The 22,243-nt window shown below is 26.4% G+C and overlaps 1 protein-coding gene across 1 annotated transcript; it reads left to right on the top strand.

Annotated features, from left to right (window-relative positions):
* Window positions 1-15,711: 15,711 nt before the first annotated feature.
* On the top strand, window positions 15,712-21,543 carry Phum_PHUM019530 (LIM/homeobox protein Awh, putative; the record flags this gene model as incomplete). Its single annotated transcript, XM_002422819.1, has 6 exons — window positions 15,712-15,723; window positions 15,904-16,039; window positions 19,662-19,778; window positions 20,849-21,088; window positions 21,190-21,291; window positions 21,467-21,543. The coding sequence occupies 6 exons, from the start codon at window positions 15,712-15,714 to the stop codon at window positions 21,541-21,543; spliced, it is 684 nt and encodes a 227-aa protein (XP_002422864.1).
* Window positions 21,544-22,243: the final 700 nt, after the last annotated feature.

Below are 22,243 nucleotides of genomic sequence, written 5' to 3'. Positions count from 1 at the left end.
TTTTTTTTTAAGGGAAATTATTTGAAATAATAAACGTTGTTGTGCCTTCAAATCGTATCAATTCGAGTATTTACACTTATTATCATTATTATTATCATTATTATTATTATTTGAATAAGAAGAAAAACGATGGGATGGGGGTGGGGTGACGATTATTTAAAACCTTAAAGTGGAAAAAATCAAAAAAAATAATAAAAGATGTGTAAAATTTTTTTTTTTGAAAGAGGAAGAAGAGAAATTGGGCCTGAGGGAAGGAGTCAGGAGGGGAGGGAAGAGGGGAAGGGAGAGAAAAGAAGAGAGAGAGAGGAGGGATTTGCGTCGTTCGAAAAGAAAAAAAAAACGCCGGCAACCATATTAACCTCATTTTAAATCTATTAATTGTGACAATATTTTCGTTTGTATTCCCATTGAATAACTCATGAGGAAAAGTCACAACACGTGCCTCTCTATTCAAAAGCACTAAATATATATATGTGTGTGTGAGTGCGTGCGTGCGTGCGTGCGTACGGTAAAGATCATTTCACCGTAACATAATGTAATTGAATAAGCGAAAAAAAAGAAAATACGCCTCCTCCCGTTCTTTTCTTCTTCTTCTTTAAACCTTATAATAAATCTTACAAAGTAAAATAATCTTTATCGCGATACTTAATAAAAAAGTGTGCGTGTGAGTGTGTGTGCGTGTGTGTGTGCGTGAGTGCGTGCGTGTGCGTGTGTCAATGAGTTTCTCAAAAGGATTTCGATTCCGGATGAGATACACACGCGGATGTTTTATTTGAAAAAAAAAGGGAAAAATTATATAAATAAACATCAAAAAGGTTAAAATCATGAAAATACGCTTGCTCCGTAATGATGACGACGACGACCTTTGACCCTTCTATCAATCCCTTAAATAAAGAAAATTTTCTTTTTTTTCCGTTTTTTTTTAATTTCGTTCTATTGATTTATTTAAACTTTTAATTAATATCAAAAAAAATTATTTGTACACGCACACACGCACATCACGAACGCACGGAACGGAAAAAATTGTATTTTTTTTTTATTTATAAAACAGTGTTGCCAATCGTCGTCGTTTTTATTACGAATGCACATTTAATAATTGCGTGTTTGAAATGAAAAAAAAAAAAACTCCGTGTTGTTTAAATATAATAAATGATCGTATGCAGATTAAAAATCCGCAATATGACGATTAAAAAAGGTAAAAAAAAAAAAAAGGAAAAAAGGTAAAAAAAGGAAAAAAAGGAATAGAGAATTTATAAAAGTTAAACACAAACTATAAATTTTTTTTTTTTTTTACTAAACGATAACATAAATCAAAAAATGGGACTTTCTTCGACTCCCATCGGTTGTGATTTCTTTGTTCGACCGCGACGGGGAGGCAAAAAGTTTATATATATATTCGAGTACCTTGTTTAAAAACTAGGTGCAGACTTTTTCTTTATGTTGAAACCTGCGACCGAAGTAGCCTGTTAAGACACCTTTTAAGAATAGAAAGAAAAATTATCATTGCCCCCTTACGTCAAAATAATTTAGTATATGTTCTGGGAGAGACAACGTTACAACCAAACCATTCAAGTCCATATGAATAAGATCATCCCTTTTATTATTATTATTATTATCTATCTATCTCTCTCTTTCTTTCTTTCTTTCTCTTTCTTATTCACCCCCGAAACTAATGTCGGAACTTTGACGAATCATTAAATAAATTTCATTGGGAAGCCCCGAGGTTAGAATAAATAATAATAAATAATAATAATAATAATAATAATAATGGTAAGAGTAGAACGAAAAAAAGAAAAAATTTTTTTTTTGTTATTTCCGGTTGTTTTCGAATTTCTTCTGGAAAATTTCTATAAATAATCAAATTTTAAAATAATCGTTCGTGAGATATTAAATTAAATAAATAAGAAAGAAACAAAGGGAAAAAAATGTGTTGGAGAAAACGCGAAAGAGAGAGAGGGTGGAGGAGAGAGGGAGAGGAAAAGAAAGGGGAGAAGGGGGAAGAGAGAGAGAGGGGGGGTAGAAAATACACGGTGACCCTTTTACATGATGGAAAATCATATTAAGTAGGACGTAGTAGTAGTAGTTAGTGTGTTACTCCATTGAATGTTGGCGCCCGACATCATCATCGGATTATCCACCCGGCTGCAGCTTCAAGGGATCGTTCATGTGAATTAATTTTTGTGGTTAGTCCCCTCACCCCATGGGTTGTAACTCTCTCTCTCTCTCTCTCTCTCTCTCTCTCTCTCTCTCTCTCTCATTCCAGGGTTCTACCCTCCAATCTTGAGAGAAAGATTTTATGGATCTTGATTACTTCATTCTATTGCTCTTCAAAAGTCATTTTACAAATGTCACTAAATATCATACGTTTGTTTTCTCTCTCTCCCTTTCTCCCCCTCCCCTCTCTCTCTCTCTCTCTCTTGCGGTTTTTTTTTTTTTTATTGTTTCGTTTGATGTTTAGTTTTGCAAACTATACATACATACATTTTTTTTTTTTAATTAAAAATCAAAGTTTGGAATAAAAATCAAAAAAAAATTTGTTTTTATTATACGGAATGACGTGTGAAAATATACAAAATAATAATAATAATAACAACTAAAAATAAATTCGTACAAAAGAGAGGGCTGGATCGTTTAAATATATACACACACACGCACTCACGCACACACACACACAATTTTATGAGAAAAGAATTGACTTCTTTTAATTGTTGATAGTTGTTGAGGCGTGAAAAGGACACAAGGTGGTCAAAAAAAAAAAAAAAAAATTTCAAACGACAATTTTTCTCGACCCCACACAACAACAATAAAACTCGAAAATTTTTTTTTTATTTTATTCTCTTTTTGCGTAATTTAACCTCTACAAACGATAATAATAATAAAGGAAAACAAATTCGAATTCAGGTATTTAAAAATAAGGCACGAGCTATAACTCAAAATAAAAATTTTTTCCATACGATAAAACATCGACGTGATTACAAACCTTCACGAATTTATCAATGACGTCACAAATAAAGGTTTAACCAAATGAAAATTTATCATTATTATTATTAACGTTTTAAGTAATGTTGTTACGACGAAGGTTTTTTTTTTTTTTTTGGTAAATAATTATTATTATTATGGTGGTAAGTACAGAGTGGATATAAACAACACACACACGAAGGGATTTTGCGCGTACACGTATTGCGTAACGATACTTAAACAAAAAGGAAGTAAAAGGAAAAGGAAAGAAAAGGTGGGGTGCATATATTATAAAATACAAACAGTAAAAAAAAAGGAAGAAAGGAAAAAAGAACAGGAGAGAGAGAGGGAGAGAGAGAGAGAAAAATAGTAGCAGGAAAACATTAGAATAGTGAAACGTTTTTATTATGGCTCCTCCTTTGAGGGTCTCATATACCGTCCCACAACCGTTCGTTTTAACCAACCAAATCAAAGGGATTTCCGCTCACTCTCAGTCATCTTCTGCTTTTTTAACAACCAGTTTATATGTTAACTTTCGTTAAGGTAGACTAAAAACTCTTGTCCAAGTTATCGATAAAATTTTTTTTTTTTTTTTGTGGTGTGTTTGTGTTTGTATTTTTATTTTGTTGTTGTTGTTGTTATTTATCATCATTATTATTTCATACATTTAAACTTTAAATAATTAAAGGGTGTGTACGTGTTACGTGGTGTCGCTAATTTAAAAAAAAAAAACGTTAAAATCGAACGTTAATTAAATCAAAAAACGATTCATAAGTTTAACATTAAAAAAATTAAATCCTTGTGATTAATAATATTAATAATAATAATAATAATAATCGTAACTGTTAATTTTTATGCGATAATATATATATTATTTATTTTTATATATTTTTTAAGTGGAAAATTTTATTTTATTTCTATGGCGGACGTAACGGGGTAGCAAAAAAAATTAAAAAATGTTTATGGACGATTTTTTTTCGGTAAAAATAAATGGAATAAAAAAACGAATCAATCACCGGAAGTGACATTTTAAATTAGTCGTCGATCGATTTGTTGTAATAATAATAATTATTATTATTATTATTATGAAAATATTTAAGAATGTAAAAAAATTAGGAAAAAGGTGACAGTGATAGTTGACAGTTTTTTTTTTTTTAATTTTTAATTACTTTTATTTATTTATTTATTTATTAATGATTAAATGTTGTGAAGATAATAATAATAATAAGGGGAAAAACTAGTAATAAATAAATAAATAAATAGACGGATAAAAAAAAAAATTTAAAGTTAGAAAAAAAAAAAAAATTCCATGATCGTCGCTTCGGCAACTGATTATTCGGTCACGTCGGCTGCTTTTTGCACAATGAAGGTAAGAATTTTTTCCGATCGATAAAATTAAAATTAAATTTTTTATTACTCTCCCCTCCGCCCCCCCCGCCCCCTCCGCCCCCACTGCCTTCCAAAAAAAATTATAATTAAAAAAAAAAAAAAGCGACAATTTTAATAGAATTTTATTATGTATATTTAATAACTAATAGAAAACTTATCGTTTTATTACTTCACGATTACATTTTATTAATTACCTTTATATAAATGTTAATAGGTTAATAAATAAATAAATTGATAATCGTTCGGTTAAAAATAAATAAATAAATTCGTTTTTTATTAATTATTTATTATTATAATTACGTGATTATAAATATATTCTTCCGAGTAATAATTTCAATTATATATTATATATGAATAATTACGCGTGCGTTAAATAACGGTTTTTTTGGAATTCGTACAAAAAATTATTTGAAAAAAAAATTACTAAAAAATTACCTAATAAATTACTAAAAAAAAAAAAAAATTAATAACGTGTAACGAAAAAATTTTATAAAATTATTGAACCAATTTTTTCTTTTCGAAATTATTTCGTTTTTTTTTTTTTTTTAAACGCGCGATCGGACGCATTGAATTTTTTCAACACACACATAAATAGTATTATTATTATTATTATTATTATTATTATTATTATTATTATTATTATTATTATTACCATAACTATTATTTATTTATTTAAAAAAAATTAATGAAACATATACACTTTATTTATTAAATTTTTTATTTGAAACGATTAAAATAAAAAAAAATTATATTTATCCTTTTTCGACGCTTATTAATAAATAACTCACTTATTAATTTATTAATTAATAATAATAATAAACTTATGTATCGATAAATTATTAAAAAAAAAAAAATTTTAAATCAATAAATAAAATAAATAAATAAATTTTTAATTAAAAAATTAAACAGGAAGGATTTACATCATCATCATCGTTTATTAAGTAAATAAAACTATTTATAAACTAATATCAATAAATTATTATTATTATTATTATCATCATTATTATTGACACGTTCATTTGATAAATTTTTTAAATCAATAAAAAAAAAAAATTTATTGATTGGTTCGATTGTTTTTTTTTTTTATGTTCTATTATTTTCACGCATGAAAAAAATTCAAAAGAAAAAAAAATTTTTTAATTTTCGGTTAATTTTTCATATCTTTTATCATCATTATTATCATTTTTTTAAAAACGAGAGATCGAACGGTTTCTCCTCCCCTCCCCTCCAAGCCCTCCCCCCCGATTAAAAAAAATTTCGTTTTCGGTACCTGAAAAAAAAAAAAATATAAACACATAAAATATTATGTGATAATTCACGGGATGAAAATAAAAAAATTTTTTTTTTTTTGATTTAAACGTGCCACCTATAAATAAAAAAAAAAAAAAAATCATAAACTGGATTTAAAAACCCGTGATAAACGTGATTAATAATAATAATGATAATAATAATAATAATAACATTTAAATGGATTAAACCCGTGTAACTGTTACTAAGAATGCTTGAGAAGAAGAAGAAGAGAAAAAAAAAAATGGCGTACATAAAACAATCATAACTATTTTTTATGACTCAGGAACGGTCAGGGTAATTTTTGTTATTATTATTATTATCATTATTATTTATTATAACACTTATGATAAGTATTATTATTATTATAAAGAGTCGTCGACGTCGTCGTTATTCGTTATTAAAAAACTATACGAATATTAATTGGATAAATGAATGAATGAATGAATGAATGAATTTTTGACTGATAGATTTCAAGACTATGATAATAATAATAATAAGTGTTAAATAAATTAAGGCGGTAAATTTTTTTCGTTTCTTTTTAATTTAATAAAAAATTATTATTATTATTATTATTATTATTATCGCTATTATTATTATTATTATTATTGCTATTATTATTATTATTATTATTTATCTGCGACCGCTATTGATGGTAAAATAAACAACCGTGAACTTTGTGGTTAATTATTTTACCACCTGTACCTTATGGATGTTAATAAATATATAAATGAGTTCGTTCGTCCATTTTTAACAACAATAATAATAATAATTTTTACATCACGTTTTATTACCGTGGTAATAATAATAATGCTTACGATATTATTAATTGATAAGAGAGAGAGAGAGAAAAAAAAATTATTATGTTGTAATTATTAATAACAACAACGAGAAATTACTCGACGGTAAAAAAAAAAAAAAAAATTTAAGCATTTTATTAATAAATTATTTTAATTACGTAAAAGAAAAAAAAACGCGTCAATCTTACATTATTAGTATTATTATCGTTATTAAAAAAAAAAAATTTATAGTATGCGATTTGTAGTAATAATAATAATATTACGTAATAAAAATTTTTTTTTCGTGTAATTTTATTAAAAACCGACATTTTTTTATTTTAAATTTATTATTATTATTATATTCGTCGGGGGGGGAGGGGAAAGGAAAATATGATGATGATAATGTAAGTAAATAATTTACGGAAAATTTTTAAATTCGCCATTTTTTTTTTCTAGAAAAGGTGTCTCGTTTTGTAACATCAACCAATTACGAAAAGTTTCCGACACGTTTTTTTTTTTTTTTTTAAGTAATTAAAACAAACAAACAAACAGAAAAACAAACAAATAAAATAAAATTATTGTTTTTATTATGTTTGTAAAACAATCAACAAAACCGGGTTTCCGGTTTTCCTTTCTTTTTTTGCGAGAAGAAAACGCGCGGGAATTTTTTTTGGAAAATTTTATTTTTAACGGTTATTACGTAATGATGCCGATGCGTTTTTATTGCTTTAAAAAAAAAATTGTTTTGTTACACACACACACACACCCCATCGTGGGGAGTAGGGGAGATAAAAAAAGACGGTTTTAAGAGGGGTTAAATACAAGAGGGCGTGTAAATAAACCAGAGCAAAAGTGTCAAAAAAAATAAACTCTCGCAGAACAAGGATGATGATGATAATAATAAAGGGAAAAACATTTTAATATTAGATTTATGAACGTATTATGTTTTTTTTCTCAATACGAAGGGTGAGTTTATATACGTGTAAAGTCAAGATAATAATAATAATAATAAAAATAATAATAATTAAGGAAGTACCCGTTGTACTCGCTAAAAAAAAACAGAAGAGAAAAGTCAAATGATTTTTTAAATAAATATTACTGGATAATTTACTAAAATAATTTCAATTCCTGTATCCGGTACTGGAAATCTTTTGCGAAAAATTCTGGAAATAAATATTTGAGGGTTTTGGAAAAGGTTCCAAAAAAAAAAAAACTGGAAGGAATTTTAAGGGGAGCAAATATTAAAAGTAATTTTTGTGTGTCCGTCAATAATAAAACGGATTGGATCCTGATACCTGATTCCGATAGAATTGACGCGCGTAAAAATTTAAACATTTAAAATACAAAAAAAAAAATTTTTTTTTCGGATTAAAGTTCAAACGTGCGAAAAAATTTCATTATTAAATAATTTTTATTTTAAAAAATTGCTAAATAAAACTAATAAAAAAAAGGAAAGGGAAAAACTTGTGAAAAATAAATTAAAACATTTATTGTAGCAAAAAAAAAAAAAAAATTTTATTGAGAAGGTTAGTTGATCAATTAAACAAAATGTCCGCCATAAAAAAAAAAAAAAAAAAAATTTTTTTTTACCCTTTTGCTATATAAATCTTTTTTGAGTTTTGGAATTTACAACTAAGGAAAATAACTTATAGAGTAACGCAATTAAAAAAAAATTTTTTTCGTTAGAAAAATTGACGTGTCACAAGACACGTTTTCTATTATTTAAATGACCGCCTTTTTTTTTTCAAACGAAGTGACAAATACCAAAAAAAAAAAAAATTATTGGTTTAAAATTCTTTTAAATAAATATAAAGAAAAGAACAACTCCTCCGAATGTTAATATTTAACGTACGTATATGCACTCTAAAAAAAATACTGCCAACTTAAAAAAAAAAAAAAAACGAAAATAGTGAATCGGTTTAATGAATGTTTTTAACAAAAATTTTTAAATCGTGTTACAAAAAAAAAAAATTTAAATAAACAAATAAATATTTTTGTTTTTAACATAAATTAACCAGTGCTGCCAACAAAACATTTACATTTAAAAAAAATAAATAAAACGTGAGACTTTTGTATAAAAATAATTGTTTTCAAAATTACTCAAATTGAAAATTATTAATTATTATTATTATTATTTTTAGAGAGAAAAAAAAAACTCATTAATTTGAAATAAAAAAAAAAAATTTATTTTTATTTTTTTTTATTAAAAATAATTCAACCGGAAATACATAATTCATCCGAAAAATAATAATAATAATAATAATAATAATAATAATAATAAAATAAGGAAAAGGAAAAGAGAAAAAAATTTACTGATTAATATTATTATTATTATTATTATTATTTTACGACTTTTACTATCATAAGAAATTTTTCATACCCGAAAAATTAATAATAAAATTTTTTTTAAAAAAAAAAAAACAAGATAATAATAATAATAATAAATTAATGGCGTTTTTATTGCGTTTTTAAAGCAATTAAATTTAAAACAAAAAATTTTTAAAATGTTTTTCCAGAAAGTTCCGTAAGAGTAAATAATCCGTCGTCGTAACAATGATTTATATCAGACTATTAAATTTTTTATTATTATTTTTCACTTTTATTTTTTTTTGGAGGGAGGAGGAAGGGAAGGGAAGGGGGAGGGGGAGATCAATCACGTTTCGATCGATAGAAAATTACCTTTAATTTTAATAAGGGGGGGGCAACGTTATCATCGTTGATAACGTGGAAACGCATAATTAAGGGGCACTCACGCAAGGGTATTTTATAATAATTTTACACGGTTAAAAAAAAAAGTCATTACATAGTAACAAAACGGACACGCATTTTATTATCATTATTATTATAATCATTATTATCATTATTATTATTAAAAAAAAAAAAAAAAAAATTACGTACATATGAATATACGAGTACGAAAAAATATTTAATAAATTGAAATAAATAAATAAATAAATAAAAGTCATTGTTTATTTTCACAGTGGTATTAAAAAAAAAAAAAAAAAAAAAAAAAAAAAACGACGTGTAAATAGATAAAGAAAATTAAAAAGTGATGGGTCACGTCAAAACTAATAAAAAACTTTTTTTTTTTTTTATTTAACGTTAAGTATTGTTATATATATATATATTACAAAGACTAGATAAAAGTGAATAAAAAAAATTCTACGATGATAATAATAACGAGAGCAGGAACAACAACAACAAACAACAACCTTTAAAAAATTTCCTTTTTTTTTTTATTGTTTTTACTGGATAAATAGTAATAATAATAATAATAAATCGAATGGATGATGAGTGCATTTAATCATTTTATTTATTTATTTTAAAAATGAAATCGATCACGTTGAAATCTCTGACATTTTTTTGATACCTTATTTTTTTTAAAAAAAAAGTTCACGACTTTAAATCTTTCTCCCTAGGGTTATTATTATTATTATTATTATTAATATTATTATTATTATTATTATTATTAATACCTGATCCGTTCGTAGGTTCGTTCGTTCCTTCGTTTCCCTCCTGACGGTGAAGAAAACAAAAAAAAAAAGGTTTTTTTTTTAAGAGAGAAATTATTATTATTATCACCTGACAACCTTTCTTTAACCTTTGAACCCTTTCCCAACGGAAAAAGAAAACGCGTCTTCTGCTGTTAATTAATTTGTTGTTTAAGACATATAAATTTTAGAATATAATTACGATTGATAACGCGTCGCGTCGATAAGAATAAATGTTTTTTTTTCTCTCTCTCATTCTTTTTATGGGGGGGGGGAGCTCTCTGACGGAATGGGGAGGTACGAATTTGAACGTTTGTCGTCATGTTTGTCGTGTTTGATCCGTATAATTTTGTATAAATTTCATTATTATTATTATTATCAAAGAAGGTGTAAATAGTAAAAGAAAAGTTTAACGGAAAATTTTCTAGATTTTATTACTTTAATTCCAGGGTAGGAAAACTAAAAAAAAAAATAAAAGTTTTAACTTTACAACGTCGTATTCACTTTTTTCATTATTATTATTATTATTATTATTATTATTATTATATTCAAAGGTAACAACCCCAAACTCTTAATTTAAGGGGTGGAAACATACAAAAAAAAATTTTTTGAAATTTTAAAGGTAACTTTTTATATGACGATCCAGAGAGTTTTTAAAACTTCGTGTCAGAAAAAATTTTTTTTTTTTTTAACGGATTCGGGATCGGGATGAATCGGGATCGATGCATATGATGGCGCGTGTAAATTATTATTATTATTATTATTTAAATCCCGGATAAGAGAACGCGTTCCGTTAAGTTTCAGATCGTTTTATTACGTGGCGTAAAAATATTTAAAAAAATGTATGTTTATTATTATAATTTTCACGGGATAATGATTTTTATTTACTTATTATTATTATTATTATTCTTTATCAAATCCTTAATGTTAAATGATTTATTATTATTATTATTTTTATTAGTTCAGGTCTACAAATCGTAGGTAAGTTCGTACGCACGTTTCCTGAAATAAAAAAAAAAGGGGGGACGATAAAAAATTTAAAAAAAACAAATAAAAATTTTCCATGTTTTTTTTTAAAAATGGTATAGCAATTTTGCTCCCCGCCCCCGCTTCCGCCCCCCAACTAGCTTGATCCTAGTTTTGTTTGTTTGTTTGTTTTTAATTTAATTTTTTAAAATCCCTTTATCAAAAAAAAAATTGAGTAGATTTAAACTTTGTCACTACTCTTATTATTAAAGATTACAATTTTTAAAGTGGCCCCCCACACAAAAGAATTATATATATATCTATTATGACCCCTTTAAAAAAGACGAACGAAGAATCATCTATTGTGAAACATTATATTAAAAAAAATTTCAAATGCGAACCTGAATTTTTTTTTTTAAAAAAAAATTTGTTGTTGTCACACGTGAGTATATACTATTTATCAATCGATGACAATAAGAAGAAGGGAAGAAGGCGGGGGGGGGGGTGAATAAAAAAATTCTTCCGGCGAATATGATGATGATGATGATGATGATGAATTTAAACACTTAAAATTTCGATTTATGTATGATGTGTAATAATAATAATAATAATATTGTTGGCGCGATATAAAAAAATATGAGGTAACTCTGACAACCTCCCTCCCACGCATATGATAAATGGTGTCGTCGAACAATATTCAACTTCTTCACACAAACACCTTTTTTTTCTTCTTCTTTTCAACCCTCGCAGGTTTTTCTTCTTTTCTTCTTCCTTTTCTTATTATCATTATTATTATTATTATTATTATTATTATTATTATTATTATTATTATTATTATTATTATTATTATTATTACATTTAAAATGATAAAAGATGTATATATATATTTTTTTTATATTTTATACCCCTTTAAGATGCAGAATCATTCTGAAAATGTGCCGAAAAAAAAAATAATAAAAACAACAACAACAAAGGGAGGAAAGAAATAAAGTGGGAGGATGGGGGATGAGGGAGTCAAAATAATAATAATAATAATAATGAACATCGTGGGCATTAAGAGAAAAAAAAAAGGTTTATTTTTAATAAAAAAAAAAAAAAACTTTTATATTATTGAGAATATTAATAATAATAAGATTTTGTCGTCGAGTGGTTCTTTAATAATAATAATAATAATATTATAATTAGACATTGACGTGTATAGTGATAATAATAATAATGATAAAAGTTATTCGAAATATCAATAAATTTAGGTTACATTGTAGTGAGAAAAAAAAAAAACAATTGTTTGTTGTAGTTTGTTCTCAGATGGTTTTGTTCATAACTTTATGCATCTAACATATGTTATGCTTAAAAAAAAAAAAAACTGTAACGTTCTTTATTATCATTATTATCATTATTATTATTATTTAGAAAAAGAATTTTTTACTATTTTTTTCCCAAGCCGAAAATTATTATTAAAAAAAACAATACGTTTATTCGTTTGTTGTTTGTTTTAATTTAAAAAAAAAAAAATTGTTTTCGATTCGTCGTTCGTGTAAATAAATAATAATAATAATAATTCGAGTAAATTCTATCGCATTTAATTTTGTATTTAAAAAAAAAAGAAAATGGCGGATTTTTCCGTTTGAAAAAATATAAGAAAAAAAAATGGCGCCTTTAAACAAAAGATTAACATAATAATTTTTTTTTTTAAATCGAAACAAAGAGTTTGAACAAGGTTAAAAATTTTTTTTTTTTTTTTTTAACCTTTTTGTCGTAATAATAATAATAATGATTTTTTTTTTAATTTTTGTACAAAAAAAAACAAACATTTGTGAAGGAAAAAAAATAGTAATAATAATAATAATAATAATAATAATAATAATTGTTCGAAATGCAAATTTTTTTATTTTTTTTTAAATTAAAACAAAAAAAATTATTTTATACGTGTACCTGTGTGTATCTCTCTCTCTCTCTTTTTTTTTCTCGTTTGATTTTGTATGCAGTATTTGCGATACAAGTGCTCAGCGCATATAAATTATGTTAATTAATATTAAAACATAACAACAACAACAACAACAACAAACGAAGTGAAAAAGTGTTTCTCTATCCTTTTTGTTCTCATCTTACTTTAAAATTTTTTTTTTTTTAATTTTAAGCTTGGAATGAAATTAGTTACGATAAATTTATAAAAAAAATATAATAATTTCATAACTTTTTACGAATAGAAGAGAGAAAGAAAAAGAGAGAGAGAGAATGAGAGAGAGAGAGAGTGAGAGAGGAATAGAGAGGGAAAATTTTTTCATTTAATTGAAAATTTATTATTATTATTATTATTATTATTATTATTCTTAACGGTATTTTTTTCCCCCCGTAAATTACTTCATATATTTTTATTTTCTTAATAAAAACAATGATAATGATAATGATGATGATGATGATGATAACCTATTAGCAATTATTCATTTTTTCTTCTGCTAGCAAAAAAAAAAAATTTATTCGATCAAACATTTAATTAAAAAAAATATTTAAAAAAAATTGTCTGGATAAAAACAATGGATAAATACTGGATAAGAGAGTGAGAGAGAGAGAGAGAGAGAGAGAGAGTGAAAGAGGTGAATTTATGTTATTAAAAAAATCCCTCGGGGGGCTCCAGACCTCAGCAGGAGTTTTCATATCAAAAAAAAAAAAAATATCTGACAGAGATGGCCAGTTGAAAAAAATTGATGTGAATGACTCCAAGTCAAAATTAGCTAATTATTCTTTCTGACGCATTCATCACGATATTTCTTTTTCTCTACGTTTTTCTCATGGAATTTTAAATTTTTCAAATAATGATAATAATAATAAATATATTCGATAGAGAGAAAAAAATTAATTAAAAACAAAAGAAAAAAAAATGAAGAGAGAAAGAGTGAAAGATAGAAATTAATTAATAAATTAACGAATAATTATTATTATCATTATCATTATTATTTATATAAACGATTACGTAATCATTTTTATAGATCATGCAAAGAGAGAGAGTGAGAGAGAGAGAGAAAAAATTTTAAATAGAAAAAAAAAAATGGAAAAGGAAAACAAGAATTTTATATACGTGTGTGTGTGTGTGTGTGTGTGTGTGTGTTGCACCACAGAATGAGAATGGAAAAAGAAAAAAAAAAAAACGAGTAATAAAAATTTTATTACTCTCGTTGTAATTTTATGTAGTAAAGTGAAAAAATTAATAGAGAGACCGGCGGCATGCGATTGTAAAAGAAGCGAAAAGTAATAAAAATGTGGCAGAAAACGCCAACTAAAGGACACACATAACATTTTGCAAAACATCCTTCATCAATCATGCTTATCGACGACTATGACTATCTATATTTACTTTTTTTTTTTTTTTATTAAAGGTCATTTAATAAGATCGCTATTTAATTATAGTTCTATAAAAAAATTTTAAATGTTTCACGTTTGTTTAAATCAATTTTTTTTTAAACCCAAAGACAACCAGCAGAAGACATTTTTTTGGGCACAAACAAAAGGTGAAAAAAAAAATAAAATAATCGTTTCGTTTTTACTCTTTTATAAAAAAAAAAAATTTTTTTAAATCAGATATCGGTAACAACCAGGTGATGATGAAAATTTGTTGTTGTTGTTGTTGTTGTTTGTTGTATTCGTTTTCCTATTGAAAAATTATTGACTTCCATTCGAGGAATACAGACAAACACTTTTTTCCTTTTGATTTTTTTTTTTTTAAAGTGAATAAAATAAAGTCAAAAGTCAATGGACCGTAAAAAAAACCGCAAATATAGAAAAAGAGAGAGAGAGAGAGAGAGAGAGGAGGTTAAAGAATGACAAAACCTCTCGGAGTACATTAATAACAATTTGAACAACTGATTTTGAGCCCCATCCAATTGAAGGCTCACCAAAAAAAACCTTTTATTGTGTTATCTTTTCAAATTTTTATTATGGGGGTAATAATAGTACACGATTTGTTTCTCAAATTCACAGCAATTTTGTGATTTATTAAACATACGTTAGTAACAAATTCCAAAGTTATTATTATTATTATTATTATTACAATGGAATATTTGTTGGAGGAAAAAGATAGAAAAAAAAGAAAGAAAGAAAAAGGGAAAAGGCAGAAGAAAAAAAAAAAGGTACAAACGTGTTAATAAATAATAAATATATTAATTTTTTTTTTTTTTTAATGGAAAAACTCGAAAGGCATTCCAATAAATTATTATTATTATTATCATTATTATTATTATTATTAAAATGATTTAAAAAAAAAAAAAATTCAATGTCTTTATTTTATGTAAATAAATTTCTTTGATGATCTAATCTTAACATTATTTTTCTTCTTTTTTATTTCTTCATCTCTCTCTCTCTATCTTTCTCTTTATCTCTTTCCCTCTATCTCTCCCTCTCACTCTCTCTCTCTCACTCTCTCTCCCTCTATCTCTTTCTCTCTCTCTCTCTCTCTCTTTATTATGTGGAAAACGGGAAAACAATCATCGATGAAAACTCGCCAAAAAAAAAACTTATTTATTTGAATTAAAAGAAAAAAAAAAGGTTATAAAATTATTTAATAAATAATAATAATAATAAATAAAATTTTTTTCAGATGGAGTAAAGATGGCGGTGGTGGTGGGGGTCTGGAAGAGAGAGCGAGAGAGAGAGAGAGAAAAAAAAGATTAAGAAAAAAATTCGACTCCCCACGATGGTGTTAATTATTATTGACCGCGTGCCACTCAAAACAATTCGAATTTTTTTTTTTTTAAATTAATTGCATTTAAAATTATATTTTCAATTTTTTTTTTTTTTACGTACATCTAATCTAACGTACATAACATACATAATATTTATATATATATATGCGTGTGTGCGTGCGTGCGTGCGTGCGTACATAAAAAAAACCAATCGATCAATCATCATAAAAACGATAAAATAAAATCCTTCTCTTTTTTTTTGATCCATGGATTTGTTTGCCCTACGAAGCAAAAAACTAAATAAATTATTATTATTATTATTATTATGGAAAAATCGAAATTTTTTTTTTTTTGTAGACGGAGCATAGCATTTGCGTTGCTTGTGGTGATGCCATAACCGACAAATACCTTCTACAAGTAAATGGAAGAAGCTGGCATTCTCATTGCTTAAGATGTAGTGTTTGTCAACTGGCATTGGATCGTCATCCATCTTGTTTTATAAGGCAAGATGCCGTTTATTGCAAAGCGGATTATGCAAAGTGAGTAATTATTATCATTATCATTATTATTATTATTATTTACTCTCAACACATTCCCTAACACGTCATTCAACGTTTTCAAAACATTCAACCATCGTATAAAATTCTGGAAATTTAAAGTGATGCGGCTTAATAGTCCAGAGAATATACAATTTTCCGATGGAAATTGTTAACCGAAATAATAATAATAATAATAATAATAATAATAATAATAATAATAATAATAATAATAATAATAATAATAATAATAATAATAATAATAATGATATGATAATAATATGTTTGTGTACGTAACGTAATTTTTTTTACAATCACTAAAAATTAATTTTAATAAAAAAAAAACAAAATTCAGGGTCAGAATCGTTAAAAATATCGCCCTAAATATTTTATTATGATGATGATAATAATGATGTTAAAAAAAAAAGAAAAGGAAATGGAAAGAAGAAAATGGAAAAAAAGGAAAACTTTAAAAATCCTGGTGCACACACACATACACACAAATTATCCGTAAAATTAATTTCTTTAAATTGTAAGAAAATCACTGAACCGGAATTAACTCTTTTATTTTATGACGGTAAAAGAATTTTTTTTAAAAAGGGGAGAAACTTTTTGAAAGACCCCTTGAATATTCATTTACAATTGTTAATCATCAGTATTTTATTTATTATCCCTTTCTCTAATCCATTGTTTCATTTTTATCCCCCTCCCTCCCTCCTCCCCCTCTAACGCAGCACAATTTTTCCAGAACAAGAAAAGAAAAAAAGCTCGAAAAAAACCCCCCGAAAAAAATTTTTTTTTCTTTTTCCCCTTTGGTTTAATTAACGCCGCGTATTTCGTGCGTAAAACGTGCGTATAAAATAATAATAATAATAATAATAATGGAGGAGTAAAATTTAAAAAAAAAAAAATGTCCGAAATTTTTCGGTTAGACGTTCGACTACCTTAGAACCTTCGACGGTTATAATTCGTCGTTAAAAAAACAAAAAGAGAACCGGAAGTAAAAAATTAATTAACCGGAAATGGTTGTTATAAAATCTGCAACAATGATTTCAACAACCACAGAAAAATACTACACGATATTAAATTAATAATTTTTTTTTTTTAATTTTTACCACATTGACCGTCGCCATTTTGTAGAAAAAAAAAAAACTTTTTCTTATTGCGTACCTGAAGCTATACAAGATTAATTACGTTCGATTCACGCGGGTCATTCAAGTCTACGGTCACGAATTGTTTTTATCCTTTTTTCTCGTGACACGTTACGTAAAATATGAATACAATGAAGGTTTGAAAATAATGATATGAAAATGACCGAAATGATTTTTATTATTTTTATCCGTTTAATGAAAACGTTTGAAAGTGACAAATGATAAATTTACGCCATGTCACTTTCGTGCTGTCGGTCTCGATTATACAGGAACCGACAGCACGAATTTAATTTTGATCGTTAATATTGTTCGACCGGAAACGAAACCGTTTGAAAACCCGAAAGGAACCACGACGTGGGTTCACGAATGCGAAAACGTTTTATTACCAGTATTATCATTATTATTATTTGTAACAAAAGGTAAAACAAAGTCATTAAAAGGGGGAAGGGTAAGGTAGGGGGAGGGGGAGGAGGAGGAAACCAGACGTACATAAATTATTTTATAAGTAATAAAATTAATTTATGATAACGTATAACGTCGATAATTATTTCTTTGATAATATCTCAAGCGAGCGCCACGAGAAAATATTATTATTATTATTATCATCATCATTATCATTTTTTTAAATAAAGTTTTTCGTTGGGGGCTTTTTCCCCCCCCCCTTTTTTTTTTACTCAAAACCGTAATAAATTCATTTATTTACGAGTTTAAGGTTGGGATTTCAGGTTTTTTTTTGAAATTTCGGCCCTTTTTTTTGTTTTTTTTTTTTTAGGTTTAATCGGTTCGCAAATTACGTCGACGATGACGTCATCGTCGTCTGTGGGCCCTATTTAAAAATGTTTAAATATACATAAAAAAAAAAAAAATTTTAATCCTAAACAAACATATTGTTTGTTTTAAAATAGCTTAATTGTCAATTTTTTTTCTTTTTTTTGTTTTGAACCTGCCGAACGCCACCCATACCTTTTTTTTGAATACCTGGATATTAAAATCTAACGTAAAGGATTTTACCGGATGAAGAGAAAATTCGACGACAGATTTTACGTCAGCGACATTTTGTTTTCCGATGGAGTCAGCGTTTGGATTTTTTTAAAATTTCATGTTTTTCTTTCTCGTTTTTTTTTGGGGGTGTGGGGGAGGTGGGAAAGGAATCGGAAAGAGAATTGTGTTTTTACTGGAACTTTAAAAAAATTATAAAGATTTTCCTCTTTACGATTTTTCAAATATTTAATTATATTATTTAGCTTATGATAAATAAAAGGTTACATATAAATTCGATCGGAAAATTTGTTTTGTTTTTATTTATTTTTATTATTTGGCATAATCGATCCGGAAAATTTATTTCGTTAAAAATATGAGTGCAACAGCTGTTTTCGGTTGTAATATAAAGCAGATGCGAAAAATAGCATAATTTTTAGCAAAAAAAAAAAAAATTAATTTTATTCTCGAAGGATTAAAACAATTCCAGAACGTTTGTTATTAATGAAAAGGACAAAAAAAATGTCTGTCGGTTTTTTTAAAACTTTACATTTTGTCGTTGGTCCCGTCACGAAAAATGATAATAATATTAATATTTCTTACAATTACTTACGACGATAATTAGTAGCATTCAAAAAAAAAAAATCGTCTCGACGACAAAACAATTGATTCGAATTTTTATTCTCACATACAAATTGTCAAATCAGTGTCGTTGGTTTCACGCAACTCGTGAGAAATATGGCAAAATAATTTTTTTATGACGGAAAAAGCACTTGTTGACGAAGAACCTGATATATATATACCTGACGAAGTGGATTTATTTATCGACATATCATTTTTAGGCGTGTATATGGCAGTAGTATTATTCTATTCTAATATAACCCATGACTTTTATTTTTATTTAAATGTGTGTGGCATGGAACTTGATAATCCTTCTCCTGTCATGATCCAATACAATGCCCCCAGTGGTTCACAATGAAGAAGAAGAAGAACTCCTCAATTCTGATCATAAGTCACTGTCTGATCGGTTTAGACTTGACCCAGGCTTACAAATACAAACACCAAATATGCCACGTAATGCAAATGGAAGAATACTTCCATTTTTTTTTTTTATTCACATTCGAATTCTTGTGTGGTTATCAATACTTGTCATTTTTTTTTTCTGCTTGCACCACCGCCACCGCTTACATCATCATCATTATTATTATTATTATTATTTGAAAAAAAAAATTTTTTTCATTGCATACAAACGAATTTAATTTTTGTTATGGTGACATAAGGGTTGCTGTTAGATAAAAAAAAAATTTTTTTAAAACTGTTGGTAAATATACCAGAATATACGTGTCCTGAGGGTTGGGGGGGTCGAGATAAGGGGTAACACTCCCGTAGATTAGATTAAATAATTTGTATGTAGATTTGTGACATGATTAAAATTGTTTTCTGACAGAAGTTTCGGCGCCAAATGTTCAAAGTGCTGTCGTGGAATTTCAGCATCCGATTGGGTTAGAAAAGCTCGAGATCACGTGTATCATTTGGCTTGTTTTGCTTGCGATTCTTGTAAAAGACAGTTAAGCACTGGAGAAGAATTTGCATTACACGAAGATAGAGTTCTTTGCAAAACTCATTATTGGAAATATTAGATGGCGGAAGTACATCATCCGATGGTAAATATTTTATTTTTTTTCTTTTTTTACGTTTGAAAAATTTTTTACCATCTCGGAAAATTACCCCTCGAGTTAAATCAAACAAAATCAAAAAAATTTAAAAAAAAAAAAAAGGAAAAAGGAAAAAAAAAAGGTCACTCTTCCATAAAAACAAATCGAATAAGAAATGTAAACAAATCCCTTTAAATTTAGTTTGTTTCAAAATCTAAAAAAAAAAAGGAAAAAAAGAGAGAGAGAGAGAAAGAGAAAGGAAACATCAGAAGGAGGAGTGACGATAAAAAAAAGAGAAACGTTTTTGGAAAAGCTTAAGCAGAAAAAGAGCGATACGGAAAAAATGGGGGTAGAGGATGGGGGAGAGGGACGCAAAAAAAAAGGAGGAAAAAGGTTGACTGAAAGGAAAGTCCAACCCATTTTTTCTTTTTTCAACAACCTTTTCAAAAACGGGGAGCCTTGAGAAATGAGATCCCTAAAGGATTTCATCCATACTTCGACCACCCTCATCTGTAATTTTTTTTTTTTTTTTTTTTTTTTTTTTTATGTTGTAGGAATAGCTAATGAACTCAGTAAGCTTCGAGCTTTCCTTCCTTTCCTTTCCACCCTTGTGTTTACGAGGTGTGAAATCGGCTTCAAATTGATTTCCACCCTTATATATATATTCAATCTACAATGCAAATTATTTCAATAAGACAAAATTTCCTGTAATTTTATGTCTAGTCTTCAATTTTCCATGAGTATTTCCTTTATTATCGGAACATTCAACATCCCTATTTTTCTTTTCAATGAGAGAACAAGAATCTCATTTATTTACTTTTTTTTTTTTATTGCTCGACATTATTTTCCTTTTTTTTTTTTTTTGCCATCATTGAGAGATTTTTATAAAAAAATTATTTTTTTTTGCACACATAACATTTATTGATAAGATTGAAACAAAGATGTCTCTTTGGCAAAAGATTTAATACATAATTATTTTTAGAGGGAGGTGATTCGGAAGGTTATCATAAGAATAAAGCGAAAAGGGTACGAACGACGTTTACCGAAGAACAATTACAGGTACTTCAGGCAAATTTTCAATTGGATTCAAATCCGGATGGACAAGATTTGGAAAGGATAGCACAAATAACGGGACTTAGTAAAAGGGTAACTCAAGTTTGGTTTCAAAATTCTAGAGCTAGACAGAAAAAACATTTGCACACGGGAAAATTAAAAACTCCGAGTGAGTATATATACTATAATACAATTATTATTATTATTTAAAAAAAACAATATCGATTAATAATTGATCGTATACAGTGCATCACTCAGGAGCGTCAATAGGTAGAGATGATAATAACACGTTTGGAAGGCATATCAATTTACATTTAACATATTCATTTCAATCACCTCAAAATGCCAAATCACCTGTTTTTGTACCCAGGCGTAAGTACCTATTATTATTATTTTCTTATACCGATCTATTGATTTATCGATCTGATTTTTCATTATTTAAATTGATTAGTGTGTAGTTTGTAAAAATAACACAATAGACAATTTTTTTTTGTTTTGTTTTGTTTTCATTGTGTATAATTTATGATCGTTATTATTTTTTTTTTAGCGGTTTCACAATCGTCGTCTATGGATGAATTATCTCAAGATTCGACAATGATGTCGTGTATGAGAAGTGAAGTATAAGCATTAAAAAAAAGACATTTAATAAAAATTCTAGTCAAATATATATATATAATTATTAAAAATAAAAAATAAAACGTTTTCAAAAAATTATGTTATACTATTTGATACACGGTCGCATCGTTTATTTGTTTTATTTATTTTTTTATTATTATTATTTTATGTTCCTTATAAAAGTAATAATATACTTTTATATTATTAGTATTATTTATTTATTTGAAATTATTTTATTTGATTTAAAATTTTTTTTTCCTCTTGTTTCCCCCCCCTTCCCCCCTACATACTTTATAGCCTTACGGTAACATGCTCCCTTATCATGCTCTAATTTCATTTTTTAACGCCTGAAAAAATAAATGCTATGCAACTTGTACGACTTACATGTTTATAATTTTGTATAATTTTTTTGTGTTAAAAATTTAAAAAATTTTTTTTTTTTTTTTTTTTTGGTCGTTAATTTGTAGAAGATGACACTTTTTGGGCTTAAAATAAAATTATTAAATAAATTAAATATTGCTTAAAGGATAATTTAAAAAAAAAAAACGATTTAAATATTTATTTGAAAGTTATATATCGAATGCCACTTTTTTAATTACATATCGTTCTTATTTTTAAACGAAATAAATTTTTAAAAAAACAGTTGAATGGACAATTTATTTATACAAAACTTATGTATGTATGTATATCGTAAATGTAAATGATTCAT

This window comes from Pediculus humanus, genomic scaffold, assembly GCF_000006295.1.
Source record: "Pediculus humanus corporis 1103172107373 genomic scaffold, whole genome shotgun sequence".
Lineage (NCBI taxonomy): Eukaryota > Metazoa > Arthropoda > Insecta > Psocodea > Pediculidae > Pediculus > Pediculus humanus.
This window is presented reverse-complemented; position numbering and strand designations above follow the sequence as displayed.